Source organism: Aplysia californica, unplaced genomic scaffold (assembly GCF_000002075.1).
Source record: "Aplysia californica isolate F4 #8 unplaced genomic scaffold, AplCal3.0 scaffold01852, whole genome shotgun sequence".
In the NCBI taxonomy this organism is placed as follows: Eukaryota; Metazoa; Mollusca; class Gastropoda; order Aplysiida; family Aplysiidae; genus Aplysia; species Aplysia californica.
The window spans coordinates 1-18,486 of NW_004799122.1; the positions used below are offsets into that span (position 1 = coordinate 1).

The window sequence follows — 18,486 nt, forward strand, 5'->3', positions numbered from 1 at the left end:
AGGTAAGAAGAAAACCAGCTAAGGGCAGTCCCGGATAATCCAAAAGACACTTCCAATCGCTTCAATAAAATGTACATGCCATACAGAGGAATTTTTTAATTTTTAAAATATTTTTTGGGGATGGGATGTCCTGAAGGTTTGTTTCGTTGGTTTTTTTTTAATGGGAAGAGGGATGTTTTACTTTGTGGCTGTTCCTAGGTGCAGTTGGGGTGGGGTATGTTGTTTTTCACTGTACTTCTAGCTGTGCTGTGCAGGACAGTCTCTGCCTTCAAAGTAACATTCTATGGCTAGTAGAGTGCTATTTTTATTTTCCAAGAGAGCCAAAACTAGCTGTACCTTTTTGGATTATTGAAATGAATCCCTGTAATTTGTTCCTGGGAGGATAAGTGACTCTTACTTACTTCCTTACTACCCGTTACGCCACCTGGCGTTTAGGGCAGCAACAAAGGATTCTTTGCCCAGTGTGGAACTTTTTCTGCCCTGGACTGTGTGGAATCACAGCTTTATTGTTGTGATACACTTGTAAGCAAATGTGAATTTTGTTTTTATCTTGATCTTTTCCTGGCCACATTTCTATGCATTCTCTTGATTTCAGCTTGCGTTTCTTTCCCTGATAAGATTCAATGAAGGGAAAAACTTCCATTTTCCAAGGAAAATCATGATAAAATATATGAGGCAGCGTGGTGAAATCAGGCGCTCGTCAAAATAATGAAATCGAAGAAATGGGCTTTTTTTTTTTACCTATTTTGGCCATATTTTTTTTAACCTATTTTGGCCATATTTTTTTTCTTTCGAATTTTTGTTTTTTGGCTCAACACCTTTTATGTCCATATGTAAAAACACATTTTTGTGTGAATTGTGCAGAAAAATATTGATTAACCCTTTCCGTACGTCATGTTTTACCATCATATCCATCCATACGTCATGGGGAACTCTGTGCCTCCACTTTCCGAAGAGGAAATTTACTCGTTAATCCGATCCGTATGCTTTGCATAGCAGTCTGTCAAAATGATTTTTTGAGAAATACTGAAAGTTTCAAAGAGATCTTTGTACTAGAAGTATTCTAAAATGTGAAGAATACAACCCGTGGGGGGGGGGGGGGTACAAAATGACCCTAGGGCGTACGGTTAGGGTTAAAGGCACAGAATATGTAATTTTTCAGTTTTCAAAGACTCTCAAGTTATTGAAGTTACCAGACTTTGGTGGCCATGTTCTTGCTTTTTACCACTGAAACCAGGCGACCCCTTCTCCTTCAATCGCAAATATTTCGACTTCTATTCAAGATAGATGGGTGTTATTTTTATTGAAAGCAAGGGAGGCGAATGAATAAGCTTTCAGATGATACCAATAGCTCTACATGCCCAAAAATTGCAAGTGTCTGATTCCACCGCGACGTGACACATATAGATTTTAAAGCTGAATTTTCCTACATGAAAATAGTGTTTCCTCATGTCACGATAAGGGTATCAAGTAACTAAGACTGAGGGTATTGTATGATATACTCTTGAATTGCTGCGAAAGTCATTCTTACTAAAAAGAAATGGTGGTGGGGGAGAGGGTGATCTGTTTGGGGTTTTTTTAATGCAGAGGGTTAACGTTTTTAACGTCTTACTAACAGCATTGTATAATATACACATATTCTCTCAGAATAACCACACTCTGCTTTATGGATTCATTTTGTTTAAAGATTTTTTGGGAAATATGTCAATGTGATGACATTTTTTAGTAACAGAGGAAGTACTGTACCTTTTTTTTTTTTGTGGGGACTAACTTGGGTAAAAATTTGAGATCACGTCATTGTTTTATATTGAACCTCTATTTTTTGCCGAAACACATTGTCTTTGTTAACATGAGCTAACAAATTGGTTTTAATTTCAAATTGTATGCTGTTTTATTAATAAATTATGGAACATGTTGGAATGTTCATTAGATTTTTGTTCTTTTTTTTATGTATTGCAGCATACAAGTGGAGCTGATCTGAGCTTGCTTCTTTTAGATGTTCTGAATAATGCAAAATCACCAGTATCAGATGATACAATAGGTAACATTGTGTTATAATTACTTTTGTATTTTTAATATGTTTTGGAGTTTAAATTAATTTGAGTCTTAACTCACTGGAGACTGGGCCTTTTTCGGGTCTACATGCAATGAAAACTGGCATTTTTAAGGGTATTTCAACATTTCAAACAACACCCTTCCCAAAGACATACAACCACCATTTTTACACACATAACAGATCTAAACATGCCCAATATGACCCAAAAAACCCCAGAAAGGCAACATCTTTTATAGGGTTTTTTTTAGAAATGATTTTTTGAAAATGTGCTAAAATTTGTTGCTCGCCAAAAAAATGTTTACGTAATATCTTGTGTTAAAAAAAACCCAACTAAACCCCCAAAAAATTAACCTTGTGTGTGTCTTTTATTGTTTTGTGTTTCAAAATGAATGAAAGTCCAAACTCATGAACAGGCAGGTAATCAATATGGTAATCCTTATATATTAGCTATTTTCAGTGTGAAAAAAACAGGGCTCAAAACAAAGCGGAATTTTGTATTTGAAACCTTAGTCTAGATAGAACACTCTCTATCAGAATCAGTGCTTTGGTGCTCATTTACATTGAAATCAGGATCCCCACGGTGTAAAATATCTTAATTAGATTTTCTGAACTGTCAAAGTCGTCAAACACTTGAAAATGTTTGCTTTTTCGTGCTGCCAAGTGGGTGGTTGGCAGGTGCTCTGGTGTGGTTTGCTTTTTCTTTCCTATCAAGCAACTCTTGTCCTGGTCTCTCCTCCTTCTTTTTTGTGTTTGTTACTCTCTTGTAACACCTAATCTTCGGCACTTATATTTAAGTTATATAATCTTATTGTGTTGCAAGTGCCGTTAAACTCTTACTAAAACTAACGTGCTGCCATCGTACTAACAAAGTGTTGCGAGAACAGACATGTCAGAGAAATGAAAGTAGGGCCTCAGTGTGACTAACTTTCCTTCCGGTTCGAAAGCTCAAAAAGTTTCCAGCCAATTCCAGTGAAACTTTGCTCGAAACGAAACAAAGGTCGGCTGCACGGTAAGAGATGGTTCATGCAGCTTTTGTGCGCATACTTTACCGAGAAGAAAAAGTGAAACTTGTGCTCGCAGGGGGTGGATGAACTGCCTCTTGTGTTAGGTGTCGTAAACTATGGATGTGGGACATTTCGATAGTTTACACTTAAAACACCCTCAGGACTTTTAAGAAGTGGCAAACCCTGAGTCTTTTGTCAATTTGAACTGAACAGAAGGAGGTCTTTAGTTTGACCTCTTCTCTGATTGTTTGCCAAGTTTGAAGAGTCTACATGTCATCTTCATATCAAAATCGAAGCTGAAAGAGGGTACCCCCCCTTGTAAATCAGTATCAGTCCGTAGCCTATACACACAATAGCACTGCACACAGGGCCCCATTCGCGACACGCGGTAATAGTCGGGATCGGCTTTACTAGTAAACTCATTCCTCTTTTTGTATTTTGAATATTGGAAAGGGAAGGGAGAGGATATCATTTCAAGTTGATTCTATATGAATGACTTTGAATTGAAAAAAAAAATGGCCTTCAGGAAAACTACACATTTTACTTTTTTTTTGCAAACTCACAACCTAGAAATTTTTTAGATTAACATGGTAATGCCTACAACTGTATATTACATCTCTCTCTCTCTCTCTCTCTCTCCTTCTCTCTCTCTCTCTCTCTCTCTCTCTCTCTCTCTCTCTCTCTCTCTCTCTCTCTCTCTCTCTGTCTCCCTCTCCCTCTCCCTCTCCCTCTCCCTCTCTCTCTCTCTCTCTCCCTCTCTCTCTCTCTCTCTCTGTCTCTCTCTCTCTCTGTTGATTTTGTTGTATTTGCTTGTAAAAATGTAATTTGATCTCTTTGAGGAAAAGAAGTACATGTACATGATTAGAATGTTGATTTTGACTTCGTTTTGGTATCCTCTATACTTCCTAAATTTTCCTCATCTGTATACGGATACATAATGGTATTGACGTTAAGGGTTCAAGTATTTGAATTGTTTCGCAGCTCGAGTTACAGGCCTGTTCGAAAAAATGGATCCAGAATGTCCGGAGAGATACCCATATCTGACCAAAGCCATCAACTGGTCTCGTAAAGTGGATAAGGATCACAGTAAAAGAGGGCATCCTGATCTTCATCAACGGTTTGGTGTTATATTCTGGCATGGTGTGTACCCCCACTTCTTTTTTGGTCACTTTTATCATGTATGAAGAACCAATTTGAAAATGATTAGTTATTCAATTTATTGATAATGTCTTCAAATTGCTGGTCTGCTGTAATTTTTAGTTTTGTTAAACACTTCTTTTTTTTTTTCTTTACATTTGGCATACATTTGTTGGTAAGGAGAAAATGCTTGTGGGAACAAATTAATAAATCTTGATTACTAATGTATTTCAGTAAAACAAATTTTAAATCTTCAAAATGTCCGGTATTAAAGTGGATTCAGTGCTGCCTGAAGTCTCGTTTGACCTAATGAAAGTGTGGAGTATATTTGTAAAAAAGTACTTGTCAAAGTCAATGCAATGTTTTAGCTGCAGTACAGTAATGCTTAAGCTGAGCACTTACTTACTTTTCCTTTTAACTTTTTCATCCTCTGTTGCCCTTAAACGTCGAGGGGAGTTCTATGGTAGGCCAGCTCCGCAGCTTTTTTATTTGTGATATTATGTTTTCTCAGGTTTTGTTTGACACCCTTGATCCACCTTTTGCGTGGCTTTCCTCTTCCTTTATAGCCTGAGTGCTTGGTGTTTGGAGGCTCTTAAGGCTGGCTGGTCAGGTGACATGCATAACAGGTGTAACCATTTTATCCTCTATCTTTCTATGTAACGCAGGCAGGACTCAGTGCCGATAGCTGCTCTTCCTTCTTCATTTCGCTGCCTGTCTCGTCTTGTGATGTTGAGGGTTTTACTGAGACATTTCATTTCGCCTTCGGTGATTTTGCTTTCAAGGGTTTTGCTTCAAGTCCAGGTCTGGCACTGATAACATAATGTTGGTATGAATATTGAAGTGATGAGGTGTCTCTTTGTGTCCATGGAGATGTTTGAATGTGCGAGCAGATAGGTGACAGCGTTGGCTTTTTGAGTTCGCATTTCTATTTCTCTGTCTATGGACCCGTTTTCAGAAAAAGTGCTACCAAGATATTTTAAACTCCTTCGCCTGTTTCAGTTGTTTACTATTGACATGGATGTTCAGGGGACTATGGTTTCAGCTCTCTTTCATAACTTCTGTTTTTGGTGTGCTTATTTTCATGTTGAATTTCTCACAGCTGTTGTTGAGTTCGGTAGTGTGATTTTGGAGGCTTTGTTGGTCATGATGAATAAGACATTGGTCGTCAGCTTATTGTACCCCTTGGTAATGTCATCTTCATCAATTGCCTTCTTGATGTCTTGTTCTTTCAATTTTCTGTGGTTGGTCGTGATTTTTCCCCTGTTCTTCTTTGTTTGCCTTACATTGCTGATTGTGAGAGTAAGTATCACAGGTCTGTGGTCCGTGTTGATGGTGTAGTTTGGAACAGCTCTCGAATCCTTGGCTGTATGTCTTTGTTTTCTGCGCATCAGGATGAAATCAGTTTGTGATACATGGTTCAGGTCATTCCATTTGTACCAGGTCTTGATTTGGCTTAGTCTATGTTTGAAAAATGTGTTCGTAATCACCATGTCGAGCACTTACTGATGGTAAATTAGGTTTTTAAAATCCATTTTTCATTGTGAAATGTTTAATAGTAACTTTGTCGTTTAATTGTTTGGAAAATTGTACAAATGAAACCTATAATTTTTGTCTTCAGAAATGAATTAAAAAAATTATTTTTGGTAAGTTTTGATGGGAGTAGTACCATCAGCACAGGTGTCAACACGGAAATTACAAATCAACTTTGAAAGCAGGTTGTTGGTCTTGAAATCCAGTACTGAAATCTAATCACTCAATTTTTTTAGGATACTCCAAGAAAGATGTCTGTCTTTGTATAAGACAGCTCTGGGTGTAACAATAAACTTTGGTAGTCTTTTTTTGACAAATAATGAGCTATTGCTTGTGATTAACCTTTTTTTTTTTCAGAAAGAAATTATGCACAAGCAAGATATCACTACATTCACTCAACTGATGGGGAAGGATGTGCTCAGATGTTATTAGAGTTCCACACTTCTCATGGCTATCCTTCAGAGGTGGACATGTTCATCACACAGGCTGTGTTACAGTAAGTTACTAGTGCTGGTTTGCATGTTGTTATGTGTTCCTTGTGAGGACTTCAGATAAAGGGAGTTTATTTTTTTTTAATTTCCCCCAAATATGTGGGAAAAGGTTTTTATTACAGTCTTTATTTATTTTTTGTTTGTTCTGTTTTTTCTTGAAGATTATGATATTTTTCAAGTTTCTTTCTGTATGCTATAGCAGCAGAATACCATTTGCATTGTTTTATTAACTCACTCACCGCCAGGCACTCTATTGCTCAACATCTGGAGAATGCCAGGTGTTCTGACAGCTGTTTCAAAGAATCATTGTGACCTTATTATTCACCACCCAACAGTTTAATTTAGGATGCAAAAAAGGCAATAGAACATACCACTCAATGCATAAGAAAAGATATCTTGAATAGTTCTTTTTAAATTATCTTTTGCAAAGGTGGGGAAATTTTTAGGGGGGAAAAAAGCATCTAGGCTGAGATCTAGATCACTAAGTTAGCTGTTACTTATCCCTACAGCCTTCCACCTGTCTCTACTAAACTCTTAAACCTCTACATAACTTGGATCAGCATCGCTGTCATCTTCTTCAGCACTAGAAAAGTCTAGATCTGGCCTGACCTATTGACATAATATGGGTCCATCAGTTTAAAAATGTTGCATGGTACGTTTGCTTTTGTGTGAAAGTGTGTTTTAGGTGGTCAGGTAAAAAATACGTTAGCATTTCTGCTGCTTTCTTAATTGCAGCACTTTATATTGGCGCCGACCCCCCCACCCCGAATCTTTTTTTCCTCTCAAGGAGTTATTGAAGGCTTTTTTATGGCAGAAAAGTGAGACTACCAAAACATGTTCTTATTATTATGCTGTGTACAATTTTGTGTTTCAGATACCTGTGCCTTCAGAATAAAACCACTGCCAATATTTGTTTTGAGATGTATACCCAAAAGCATCCCAAAATTGATAATGGGCCTCCGTATAGGTTGCCATTGCTAAATTTCATCTGGATGCTCCTTGTTGCTTTAGAAGGGTAAGTAACCTTTGTGGAATGAGCTGTTGTGGGTGTTCCTCATTGTTTGGAGGGGGATAAAATAGCTTGTAAGTAATTTGAGGCTACCTGCTTTGCTTTGCAGTAGTAGCTATGACTGATTTTAAGGTGTCTGGTACTGGGAGGGTTTCAGTAAGTCTAACTAAAATTGTAAAAGTAAAGTTAGAATAGGCTTGTCACACACATTTCTGAGCTTGGGAATATTGCAGAGATCTAAGAAGAGAAATGTAACCTTTGGTCTGACTTTGTTTGCCCTTGAAAAATTAAGTTTTGATCATGAAAGTTTGAAAACTATTGCCTTTGTGACAGAGATGCATAAAAAAGGCATTGTTTTGATATTGTGAATTGATAATAGCCAAAGAGACCCATTGTAGAAGGGAAAGGCATAATCAGTTCCCCTGTTTGTCATATATGCATGTGATATATGTTCACATGGTGTTTAACAAAATTTTTGTTGACCATGCTGATGGAGGAGTAGCAGAAACACTCAACTTTATTCTGGTGTCAACAAATGAAAGGGGCTCTCGTGGCCTAGAGGTTAAGGTGTTGGCCTCTCATTCAAAGGTCCCGGGTTCGATTCCGGGTAGCGACCAAAAATTTTCTTCTCTAAAATTGTCTCCTTTCACATCCTTTCCTGATCTCTAACAATGTTCTGTTGTCTGCTTTCATTTCCACTTTCTGCCCCCACCCCCTCACCTCCTTTGCCCCCTCCTCTGGGCTCCTGACTCTTTCTGCAGCCTTTCTACTGCTACTTCTTGGCTCCTCCTAACTGCTGTCTTTCTGCCACACCCCTGATCTTCTGGTAGGAAAGATCTACACCTAGCCTTCTCGGACAAGGGCGAAAAATCTCGGAGGGCCCGTGTGCAAGTTGCGCACGTTAAAGATCCCTTGGTGGTCTAAAATCGATAAGAGTAGGCTTCGGCCGCCACCCGGGCAAAATTCAAAACTTCCTACCACCGAAAAAGTATTAGGTGTGTCCCGCGCGCTCATATGACCTTATGCAGTTGCGAGCGCCGTAAAACCCTATACTAAACAAACAAACAAACAAACAAATGAAAAATGAATAATATGCTTCTAACTTGGTTCCAAAAATAAAGTCAGCAGTCTCTTCAATAGACCTGCATGTTTGCCGACAATCGTCTGAAATCCGACAATCACGACCAGACCCGCGAGCCGGCTGATGCTATTGCTAGGCCCACCTGTATCAGTCAATGTGCGTAGTGCGAGGCCTGGCCGACTGCCAGCGCCCCCTTTTTCTCCCGTCGGCTTTGTTGGCACTTTCGTTTTCGTGCCGACGTCGGCGTTTCCGACATAATTGTCGGAACCTGAGTAGAAATGCGAATATGCAAAAGGACGACGACCTAAATTATCTACTTTCAGTTTCGTGCTCGAGCGGACATTTTGAATTTCGTTTGTTGACTAATTCAATTGTTCAGATGGTGTGGATTCATTCAAGTGTGACTCACTTGTTCTAATAGAATCTAGATCTAGATTTATATAGATCATTATAGACCTCAATGGAGGATTCATATTCCAATTCTATTTTGTCAAACCCTATCATAGGTTGTACTGTAATATTAATGTTGGTAAAAAGCATTTCATCAGGTGCGTGAATTATTTATTTATTTAGAATCTAAAACTCAGCTGAGTCCCTCTGTTCAGAATCGGATATGGATTTCTAATCTAGTTCAAGGCCTATTCCTATTCACTTGTACTAGATCTAGATCTAGATCTATATGGAGGATCCATATTCCAATTCTATTGTGTTATTGTATCAAACCCTATTATAGCAATGTAGATCATGTAGGCCATATGCTCCTTGTTTGTTTTGGAGTGGTTTTTTAATTAAAATTTTTTTTTCATTTTGGACTTGTGCTGGCCTTTTTACATGAGGTCCGTTGCAGGTTCTTTTTTGGGGTAGGGGTAGGGTTAGGTCTCTTCTTTATTGTGTTTGTTGGTGGTCGCTCGTAACTCGGAAGTTCTCCTATCATCATGGACACCCACAAAAGCTCTTATGGGGGGGGGGGGGGGGGGTTGCGCAAAATTTTCAGACAATCTGGTTGAGGCTCACATGCAGGTCTACTTCAAACTTAGGAAGTCCTTTAGAGCATGGATTTATGGTGATATTCTTAGCAGGAGGCATTATGTATATGATAGTTGACTGTATATGTAGGTCTTGATGCTGTTTGTAGCGGCAGCTACTGCATTTGCCTAAATTGCATTTGGGTGGAATAGAGAGAAATCATGTAAACTGCCCTTCTCAGGGTCAACTCATCAGGACTCATGTATTTCTTGAAATTGGTCCCACAACCTGGAGTAATGCTGTTGATTGCCTGTGCTCCACTGGGAGTTAAAAAGGGCAAGAGAGAGAGAGAGATCCCTCAAACTGCTGGCAGAAAATTCACAGCTTTACTTCCAAATTGATTACAGCTCTACTCGAAAATTCTAAGTAGCAAAATGACTCATCAAGAACTTTGTCCATGAAAGTCAGCTGTTGTAGGAGTAAGGACAAAAATGAAGTCTGTTAAGCTCATGCCTCTTGTTTAACAGCTCTTTCTAATGAAATGACTTGTTTTATTTTAAAGACAGCAAAAGTTTTGAAAACAATTTTAGTTTTTCATGCATGTCCTATTTTGTTTTTTTCTCTACAGTGGAAAGCTTGCAGTGTTTACAGTTTTGTGTGAAAAGTACCAAGTTTCAATAAACAGGGATCCACATTACAAAGAGGTAAAATATTGAGTATTTCAGTTTTTGAACTTTAGAGATTTGGTTTCTTGTGTAGAGGAAGGTCAAGTGGGGTTTGTTCTTCCTACTCCTCTTTTAATGTTGCCTGTTCAGCAGGACATTGGGCCAAGAGGCTAAATGTTAAGTGATTTACTACTGCAACACCATCAAGAATGCCACTTTGTTTTGCTACCTGGCCCTTTCATAGCCTCATCATGTTGAACCCCTTGTGATGCTGAGTACTTACAGTTGGAAGGAAGACCAGCACTGTGGTTGATGTTTCCTTATTGCTTTTCTGGTTGAGACTTTCATCACAAGGTATTGTTTATGTTCTAGCTCTCTTCCTTCTGTGTAAGGTGATGGTAGTGCTTGTGGCCAACTAAGCCAATTGTGCCAGAATGTCAGTTACCATGTGATCAAGGAAAGGATTGTTGCTCTGCACTTTGCTGAGTTGTCTTGTGTCTCCTCTTGCTACTAAGTCTTTAGAACGTTCAACCAGATGTGCACTGGCACAATCAGTGGAAGGACCCTCGGCAGCATTTTGGAGAGAGCAACGGAGCATCAATGGACATGTCTGGAGTGCAGGGATGTTGCTTCCTGATACAATGAACAATGAATACTAAGTCTTTCTCTTTTATCCTGAAATTGGTCTTCATTTTCTTCTTCGGCTGGTTTGGTTTTTCTACAATTACTTCCCAGGTTGTAAAGCTAATCTAAGTTAAGAAATATGTTCTTCTTTCAAATGAATACCTTTGTATTTTTTTAGAGGTCATTCTTCCATGCAGTGAAGGTGTCCTAGCCATCTGAGCAAGCATTACATTACCTTATTAAGCACCATAGAAAAGCAGTTTACTTAATACAGTATAACACAAATAGGTCGAACACAGAAAACTTGAAATCATGCTTCTGTCGAACTGTGCCTGTGGTCCCGTTTTTTTTTCCCTTGTTTATCTTTGTAAGGAAATCACGCAAAGCTCTAACACAAACACAGAATAGTCAAGCCAATTACGCTGGCGTAGCTGTCTAAAGTCTATGTCCTTTGAGGTGCACTTGAGACAAAATAATAATAATCATAATAATAATAACAATAAAAAATAACGGAAAAAAGACAAGGTCGGTAAAATACCACCTTAAACACACACACACACACACACACACACACACACACACACACACACACACACACACACACACCCTCTAGAGAAGCGGCTTGCTGTGGTTTTTTTAGCGTGCTGCTCGACATGTTCTGCGCATACCTCGGCCCTAGGTTTATGCTAGATCTAGGCTTGTGTGGAGTGGGCGAGAGGAAGGTTTGTGCATCACACGATCTATTGTTTTGCCCCATAGGTAGCAATCTTTGTTGCTTTCCTTGATTCTGTGACACAGCCGATGCTTTAACATTATTCACATATCCCTTGAACTACGGATCCCTCTAACTACCGAGGCTGGTCATATCAAATTCGAGCAATCCGTGTTATACTGTATCACCAAACTCTACTCACATTCAATTTAGGCGTTTGTATATATGCTATTTTAGTCTACATTTGATTTTCTGTGATAATGTTACTTTGGGTAGAAGAATAAAATGATGATCACTACATTGATACAGTAAATGAGTCTAACTTTACTTGTTTTTCTTCATTTCTTTTGTTCTTTTCTCTTTTGCTAGAAGTTAAACGACCCCTTTCAGTCAAACTCCAATATTAATTCCTTTTCCAAGTGAGATATGTTTTGAAGCGATACAAAAAATGCTAGGATGTAGCTTAAAACTTTTTTCGCAGATTTGTGAATGTGGTGTCATATGGTGACAGATGCTACAGCCATATTTTCGTTACCGTTTTTTTCAGTACTTAGATCAAATTGGACAGTTATTTTTTGGAGTGCCACCCCCACAACGAACTCCTCAGGGTTTATTTGGTAAGTGTGCAGTGCAATATTGTGAATTTTTTTTCTGTGCCTTACATTAGGCCTCAGTGCAGAACTGGGGCTGAGTAGTTACTGAGGTCAGTTTACAAATATTCTCAAATTATGTCTTTGACCCTTCCGTTATGTTGATTGTCACGGAGATCTGTCTAGGAACTAGATATATAAGCCCTTGCTCAAAAACAGAACACTGCCTGGCCCCAACCAGCTTCCGTGGAAACCATATATAACAGGCCCGGTTTTTTCCTTCTCTTTGTCTCTATTAAAAGTTGTCGGCAATAACTGAATCTCATCAGAGCCCAATCGTTTATAGCAGGACAAAGGCTCGTTAACAATGTGTAAAAAGTGAGAGAGAGGGAGAGTAATGCAGTGATGGAGCAAGCCCACACAAGCCACGCCAATGCAAGCACACGCAGCAGATGAAGCGAGAGAGGGCTGCTGCGTGCAGCAGACTTTGATCTGGCCCTAAACCTAGCTACAAGCACGTGAATGTATCATGCGCAGGGTACTTGTGGCAAGGGAAACTACCCATGAATAAATACAGCTGGATTAGTCCACATGCTTACTTCCCTTGCATTTAACAGGGGTCTGATATAACAGGACTTTTTCTATGGTCCCACCATCCCTGTTATATCAGGTTTCCACTGTAAGCAGCTTTCATTCACTGCTCTATCAACTTATATTGTGGGGGGGGGGTTTTCATAGTTATGCCTGTCATTATGAAACTATTCTCCTTGCGAGGATCAAGGAAGTTGACTATTATTATGACAAATTTGTGCAGTTTGATTCTGGCAGCCACTTCCATTGTCATTCTTGATTATAAATTCAGCCAAAGTATGAATTATTAAGTCTGACTTTTTGGCTTCAAAAGGCATTTAATCCATTTCCTGTAAATAATTGAGAACACTGGAGGTGACTGATTCTGTTTGCAAGTTAGACTATATATACAGGGTCCCCACCGGGTCGGGAAAAAGTCGGGAATTTCGTGATGGGTCGCGAAAAAGTCGGGAATTTTGAGATGGGTCGGGAAAAGGATAGGGCCTGTGTAATAGTAGTGTAGCTGTCTAGACAGTATGGTTGATGAATCGTGAAGAGGAAACGTAATTGAACTGCTGTGGTGACAGGCGGAAGAGTATGTGTGACACCGAGGCTCGATCAGGAAGAATCAATATCTACTTTCGCTTTCGTTACCACCCAGAAATTTTCTAGTAATAGTCTAGATAACGCAATATTTGTAACATGCAGGTTGTGCATTACAAAAGCTGTGGCGCCATGAAAATAGATCAATATTAAAAGTTTGTCCTTTTCTGTCACGTGTGGGAAAAATAAGAAAAGAAAGTTATACAAGCGTCTTGTCAGGTTCGCCATCATGACCAGTCAGTGACCCTGTGGGCTCCCATCAAATGATAAGGCATTGTGTGAGTCCCTGCAGTCTGAGCGCTGTGAAATATAGGACTCTGGAGGGGGGGGGGGTTATTGATTTTTTTTAAAAAGATACACTCGGGGAAGGGGTTGGGTGGGGGGGCTGAAGGCAACGCTAGAGGACGAAAACTGAACTGGGAAGCAAATTTTTTAGTATATTTAGAATTTTGATAACTAGCTGAGCTCTCTGCAAAGCGCGCGTTGGTGCAGGCCTTGTGTGGAATCGGGATCCGTCCTGCCTTGTTATTGAACTAAAGTGTTCGCGTTCCATTGGATGGGGTGATAGTAATTAACATCTATATTTTAGCTTTTTGTTCAAGATTGGCAGATTTTCAGTGTCACTGCATCTTGCCCTCCCTCAGTTCTTACACCTCTCACACTGAATCTGAATAGGTCTACTTGAGCCATTCAAGTTATTACTAACATTACTCTACTTTGAGTTTAAGCGATAGTTCGTCTTCATGTTTATGATGATTAATGAATCGTGACACCCAGACTGGTTATTGACAGTCGATATTCTGGTTCTAGGTCTTTTCTCAGGCTCAAAACGGGATTCATTTTTTATATAGTTTATGTAGGCTAATATGAATCATGATGAGGGGATAATATAAATAAGTAAGAACAGACTGAAATACCAAAGTCATACAAGATCCCAGTGCCACACTGACATGTTGTTGACTTGATATAATAATGTACCTACATGTGTGTGTGTGTATGTTCACAAACATAACATACATATTATATTAGATATAAATGGAGCACACTCTTTCATTGTTATGTAACATGCCCCTGAAAATGGATTAGTCCCCCCCCCCCCCCCCCCCCCCCCCCCCGGAAAATTGAGAAGCTAGGTTGACAGTCACCCTGTATTATAATCATCTATTGTTTGAAGACTATACTACAAAATGTATGTTTGCATTCATTTAAAGACATTTTGACTTTTATCAGTGATAGATGGGGTTTTTTGGGGATCATTCTTGATGCGTAGCGGTCTTATTTTTCCCTCGAATTGGGGTCTTGAAAAAAATTTCCAGGATTTAGTGGGGACCCTGTATATATAGATAGATAGATAGATATATATAGATAATATGTATATATAGATAGATATATATAGATAATATGTATATATATATATATATATATATATATATATATATATATATATATAGCTGCCTTTGGTTCTGAAACCAGACTTGATTGGATTAATGGATGACCTGATTGGAATTTTTGTGAAATGAGCAATATTTCAGAGGTTTTGAAGTTTGTCTTAACCCTGTTGGTACGCCTTGGGATCATTTTGTACCCTCGGGGTTGTATTCTTCACATTTTAGAATACTTCTAGTACGAAGATCTCTTTGAAACTTTCAGTATTTCTTAAAAAGTCATTTTGACGGACTGCAATGCAAAATGTACGGATCGGATTAACAAGTAAATTTCCTCTTTAAAAGTGGTGGCACAGAGTTCCCCACGTCGAATGGATACAATAGTAAAACACGGCGTACGGATAGGGTTAAGTGAAACATCTAAAAACTATACTGATTCTGTTTGTTCGTTTGCATGTCAGTTGCTACATGTTTCATTAACTCACTGGAGACGTTTTTCACGCTGCAGTTTCGAGCACCAATATTTCCCCGAAAGGAGGTTCACGCACCCCCTGCGAGCACAAGTTTCGCGTTTTTTCCTTGGCAAAGTATGCGCGCTAACGCTGCGTGAACCGTCTCTTACCATGCAGCCAACCTTTGTTTCATTTTTTCATTTCGTGCGAAGTTTCACCGAAATTGGCTGGAAACTTTTAGAGTTATCGACCCGGAAGGAAAATTAGTCACACTGAGGCCCTACTTTTGTTTCTATAACATGTCTGTTCTCGCAACACTTTGTCAGTACTATGGCAGCATGTTTAGGTCTAGTAAAAGTTTTACGGCCCTTGCAACACAATAAGGTCATATAAGTGCTGAAGATTAGGTGTTACAAGAGAGTAACAAACACAAAAAAAGAAGGAGGAGAGATCAGGACGAGAGTTGTTTGATAGGAAAGAAGGAGCAAACCACACCAGAGCGCCCGTCAACCACCCTCTTGGCAGCACGAAAAAGCAAACATTTTTCAATTGTTTGACAACTTTGACATTGCAGAAAATTCTGATTATGATATTTTAACCATAGGTATCCTGATTTCAATGTAAATGAGCATCAAAGCACTGATTCTGATAGAGGGTGTTCTTGATCTAGACTAGGGTTTCAGATGCAAAGTTCCGCTTTTTTCTGGAGAACTGTTGTTTTTTTTTCACACAGAAGTGGATTAGATAGCTAATACACATAAGGATTACCAAATTGATTACCTGCCTATTTATGAGTTTGGACTTTTTATTCATTTTGAGACACAAAACACAATAAAAGATACACACAAGGTTAAAATATAAGCCTCCTACCAAATACCACTCTTCACAAATTACGTTTTCAAAATCATGCTGCTAGGCTTGTACTTAAGAAAAAGAAGTGGGATCACATTACTCCCATGTTAAGAAAATTACATTGGCTTCCCGTGTCAGCTAAAATGTCATATAAAATTGCAATATTATGTCATAAATGTGTCAGTTACAAAGCTTCCTCCTATCTTAGTGATCTCATCCAGATTTATGTTCCATCTAGATCACTAAGATCAGGCGATCAGTATCTTTTAAGAGTACCTAGAAAAGGGGGTAAAAAATTAGATGAAAGATCGTTTGCCCACCTTGCTCCATCTGTTTGGAACTCTCTTCCCCAACCCTTGAGACATACAACATCTGAGTCTTATTTTTTAAAATCTTTAAAGGCACATTTAATGACATCATTTTTATGTCAGTAGATTCATGTTCATTACAATGTTATGTAAATGACTATGTATCCATTTAAGTATTTTGCAAATTGCATTGTGTATATTATTCTATTATGTATGTGTATGTGCTCATTTCGTAACAGTGTGTAAGCATGCGCGTGTGATAAGCAAGTAGATGTGTGTGTGTGTTTGGCGTGCATGTGTGTGCACATGTGTGCGGGTAATGTGTGCGTGAGTGTGTGTGTGTGTGTGTGTCGTGTGCGTGAATATTGTTCGTACATGCATTTATGTAAAGCGCCTAGAGCTGTGTTTACACGGGAGTGGGCGCTATAGAAATGATCTTCATTGTTATTAATAATAATTTTGGGGGGGGTTTTTTACACAAGACATTACGTTAAAAAATGTTGGCGAGCAAAAATTTTAGCACGTTTTCAAAAAATTTCTAAAAATATATAAAAGATATTTCCTTTCTGTTTTTTTGTATCATAATAGGCATGTTTAGATCTGTTATGTGTGTAAAAATGGTGGTTGTATATCTTTGGGAAGTGTGTTTTTTGAAATGTTGAAATACCCCCAAAAATGCCAGTCTTCAGCGCATGTAGACCCGAAAAAGGCCCAGTCCCCAGTGAGTTAAAGCCCATGCTGTCGTGCTGATTTAATGAGAAGTAGATGGACATTTGTGTCACGACGTGGTGGAATCAGGCACTCGTCAATTTTTGAGTATATGGTGTTATTGGTGCCATCTTAATTAAAGGTTGGTAATTTGCCTTGCTTTCAATGAAAAAATATCCTTTTATCTTGAATAGAAGTCGAGATATTTGCAATTGAAGGAGGTGGGGGTCGCCTGGTTTCAGAAGTAAAATTAGCTAGAAAATGGCTGCCAAAATTTGGTGACTTCTATAGCTCAAGAGTCCTTGGAAACTCCAAGCTTACATTTTTGTGCCTTTAATTAATATTTTTACATAAAGTCCACGCCTAAAAGTCTTTTTGAATGGACATACAAAGTGTTGAGCTAAAAAACAAAAATTCGGGAAAAAAAATCCAAACTGGCCAAAAAATGCCAATTTCTTTAATTCTATTATTTTGACAAGCACCTGATCTCACCACGATTTGTTAAACCCACCATCCGTCTTTTATGTGTTTGAGGACTGAAATTTCATTCTGTAAAAGATTGTCTTTTGTGTGGCCATCTTTTATTTCTCTTTGAAAGCAGTTAGTTTGTACTTAACCCTTCTTTCGTGCTGTGAGCAGGCACCATGATTGTATTGTTACTTACAAAATTTATTGTATTTTCCTCTTCCCCTGCACAGGTAACTTCTTGCAGAACATGCTCGGAGCTGCTGGCAGTGATGATGAGGAGGACGAGGAAAACCTAGTTGCCGGCAAAGGTGCTTCCTCCAGTGGCTCCACCAACAGTCGCATGGCCAGCGGTTCCTCCTCCCTGCTCAGGGACAGCAGTTCCCCTCTCATGGCCACGAGTGCCAGTCCGAGTAAAACAGAAAAGACGTTTGATTTGGATTGACCAAGCCAGGTCCCCCCATGCCTCACCCCCCTTCCCTGCCCTCCCCTCCCCTCCGTAAGGTCTTTCTTTGAGCAGACTGTTCGTTTGTCTTATGTATGGCTGGACAATATTGTGGAAAGATAGTGTAAAATGGTCATAAATGAATTGTGGAGTTTGGATGGATTTTAAGTGTAGGTGGAGTGATGGTGTAAATTTTTCAAGAATGTGTCGGGTGTTTGAATGGTGTTAAAAGATTAAAATTATTGAGTCTTTGAATTTCACCTCAAAACTGCAAGTGGAGAATTGTTCTAAGCCTCAGCATTTATTTCAAACACAAAATAATGTCCTTGTTTTGCAGTTTTGTTTGAAGAAAAAGGGCTATTAGCTCTGTTGAAATTATGTTATGTAAATGGAGATGACAAGCAGTGAGGTAATGAAGCTCCTCTATATGAATTGTTGGCTGGTTTTATGTGATGATAGGCATGAGGATTAAAAGAAAGGGTTGCTAGAAATGCTTGGATATGCCTGTCGGTCAAATACATGATGATTATACAATATGTTGCTTGCTTTTATTTTATTTGGACAAAACACTTTCTTTTCATCTCATGAATTTATGAAGTATATGTACAAATCTTCCTAATTCACTTCTGAACATTCGTGAGGTTAGTAGAAAGTTTGTTTTCTCCTCTTTTTTGCATGTTGTGCCTTTGTCACTTCTTTTTTTAACCTGTTCATTCTATCAATTAAAAGCTAACACTTGCTGCATTGTGGTGAAATCAGACGCTTGTCAAAATAATGATATCGAAGAAACTGATGTTTTTTCGTCTGTTAGGCAATATTTATCAAATGAGACC

At 38.8% G+C, this 18,486-nt stretch overlaps 1 protein-coding gene across 1 annotated transcript; it reads left to right on the top strand.

The window, feature by feature from the left end:
• Positions 1-1,959: 1,959 nt before the first annotated feature.
• On the top strand, positions 1,960-18,188 carry LOC101858914 (Golgi to ER traffic protein 4 homolog; the record flags this gene model as incomplete). Its single annotated transcript, XM_005113292.3, is given in 7 exon segments — positions 1,960-2,041; positions 4,042-4,200; positions 6,085-6,223; positions 7,093-7,233; positions 9,903-9,978; positions 11,823-11,892; positions 17,442-18,188. Coding segments are annotated over 7 exon segments (879 nt in total), but the record flags the coding sequence as incomplete, so codon positions are not given.
• Between the last annotated feature and the right edge of the window lie 298 nt (positions 18,189-18,486).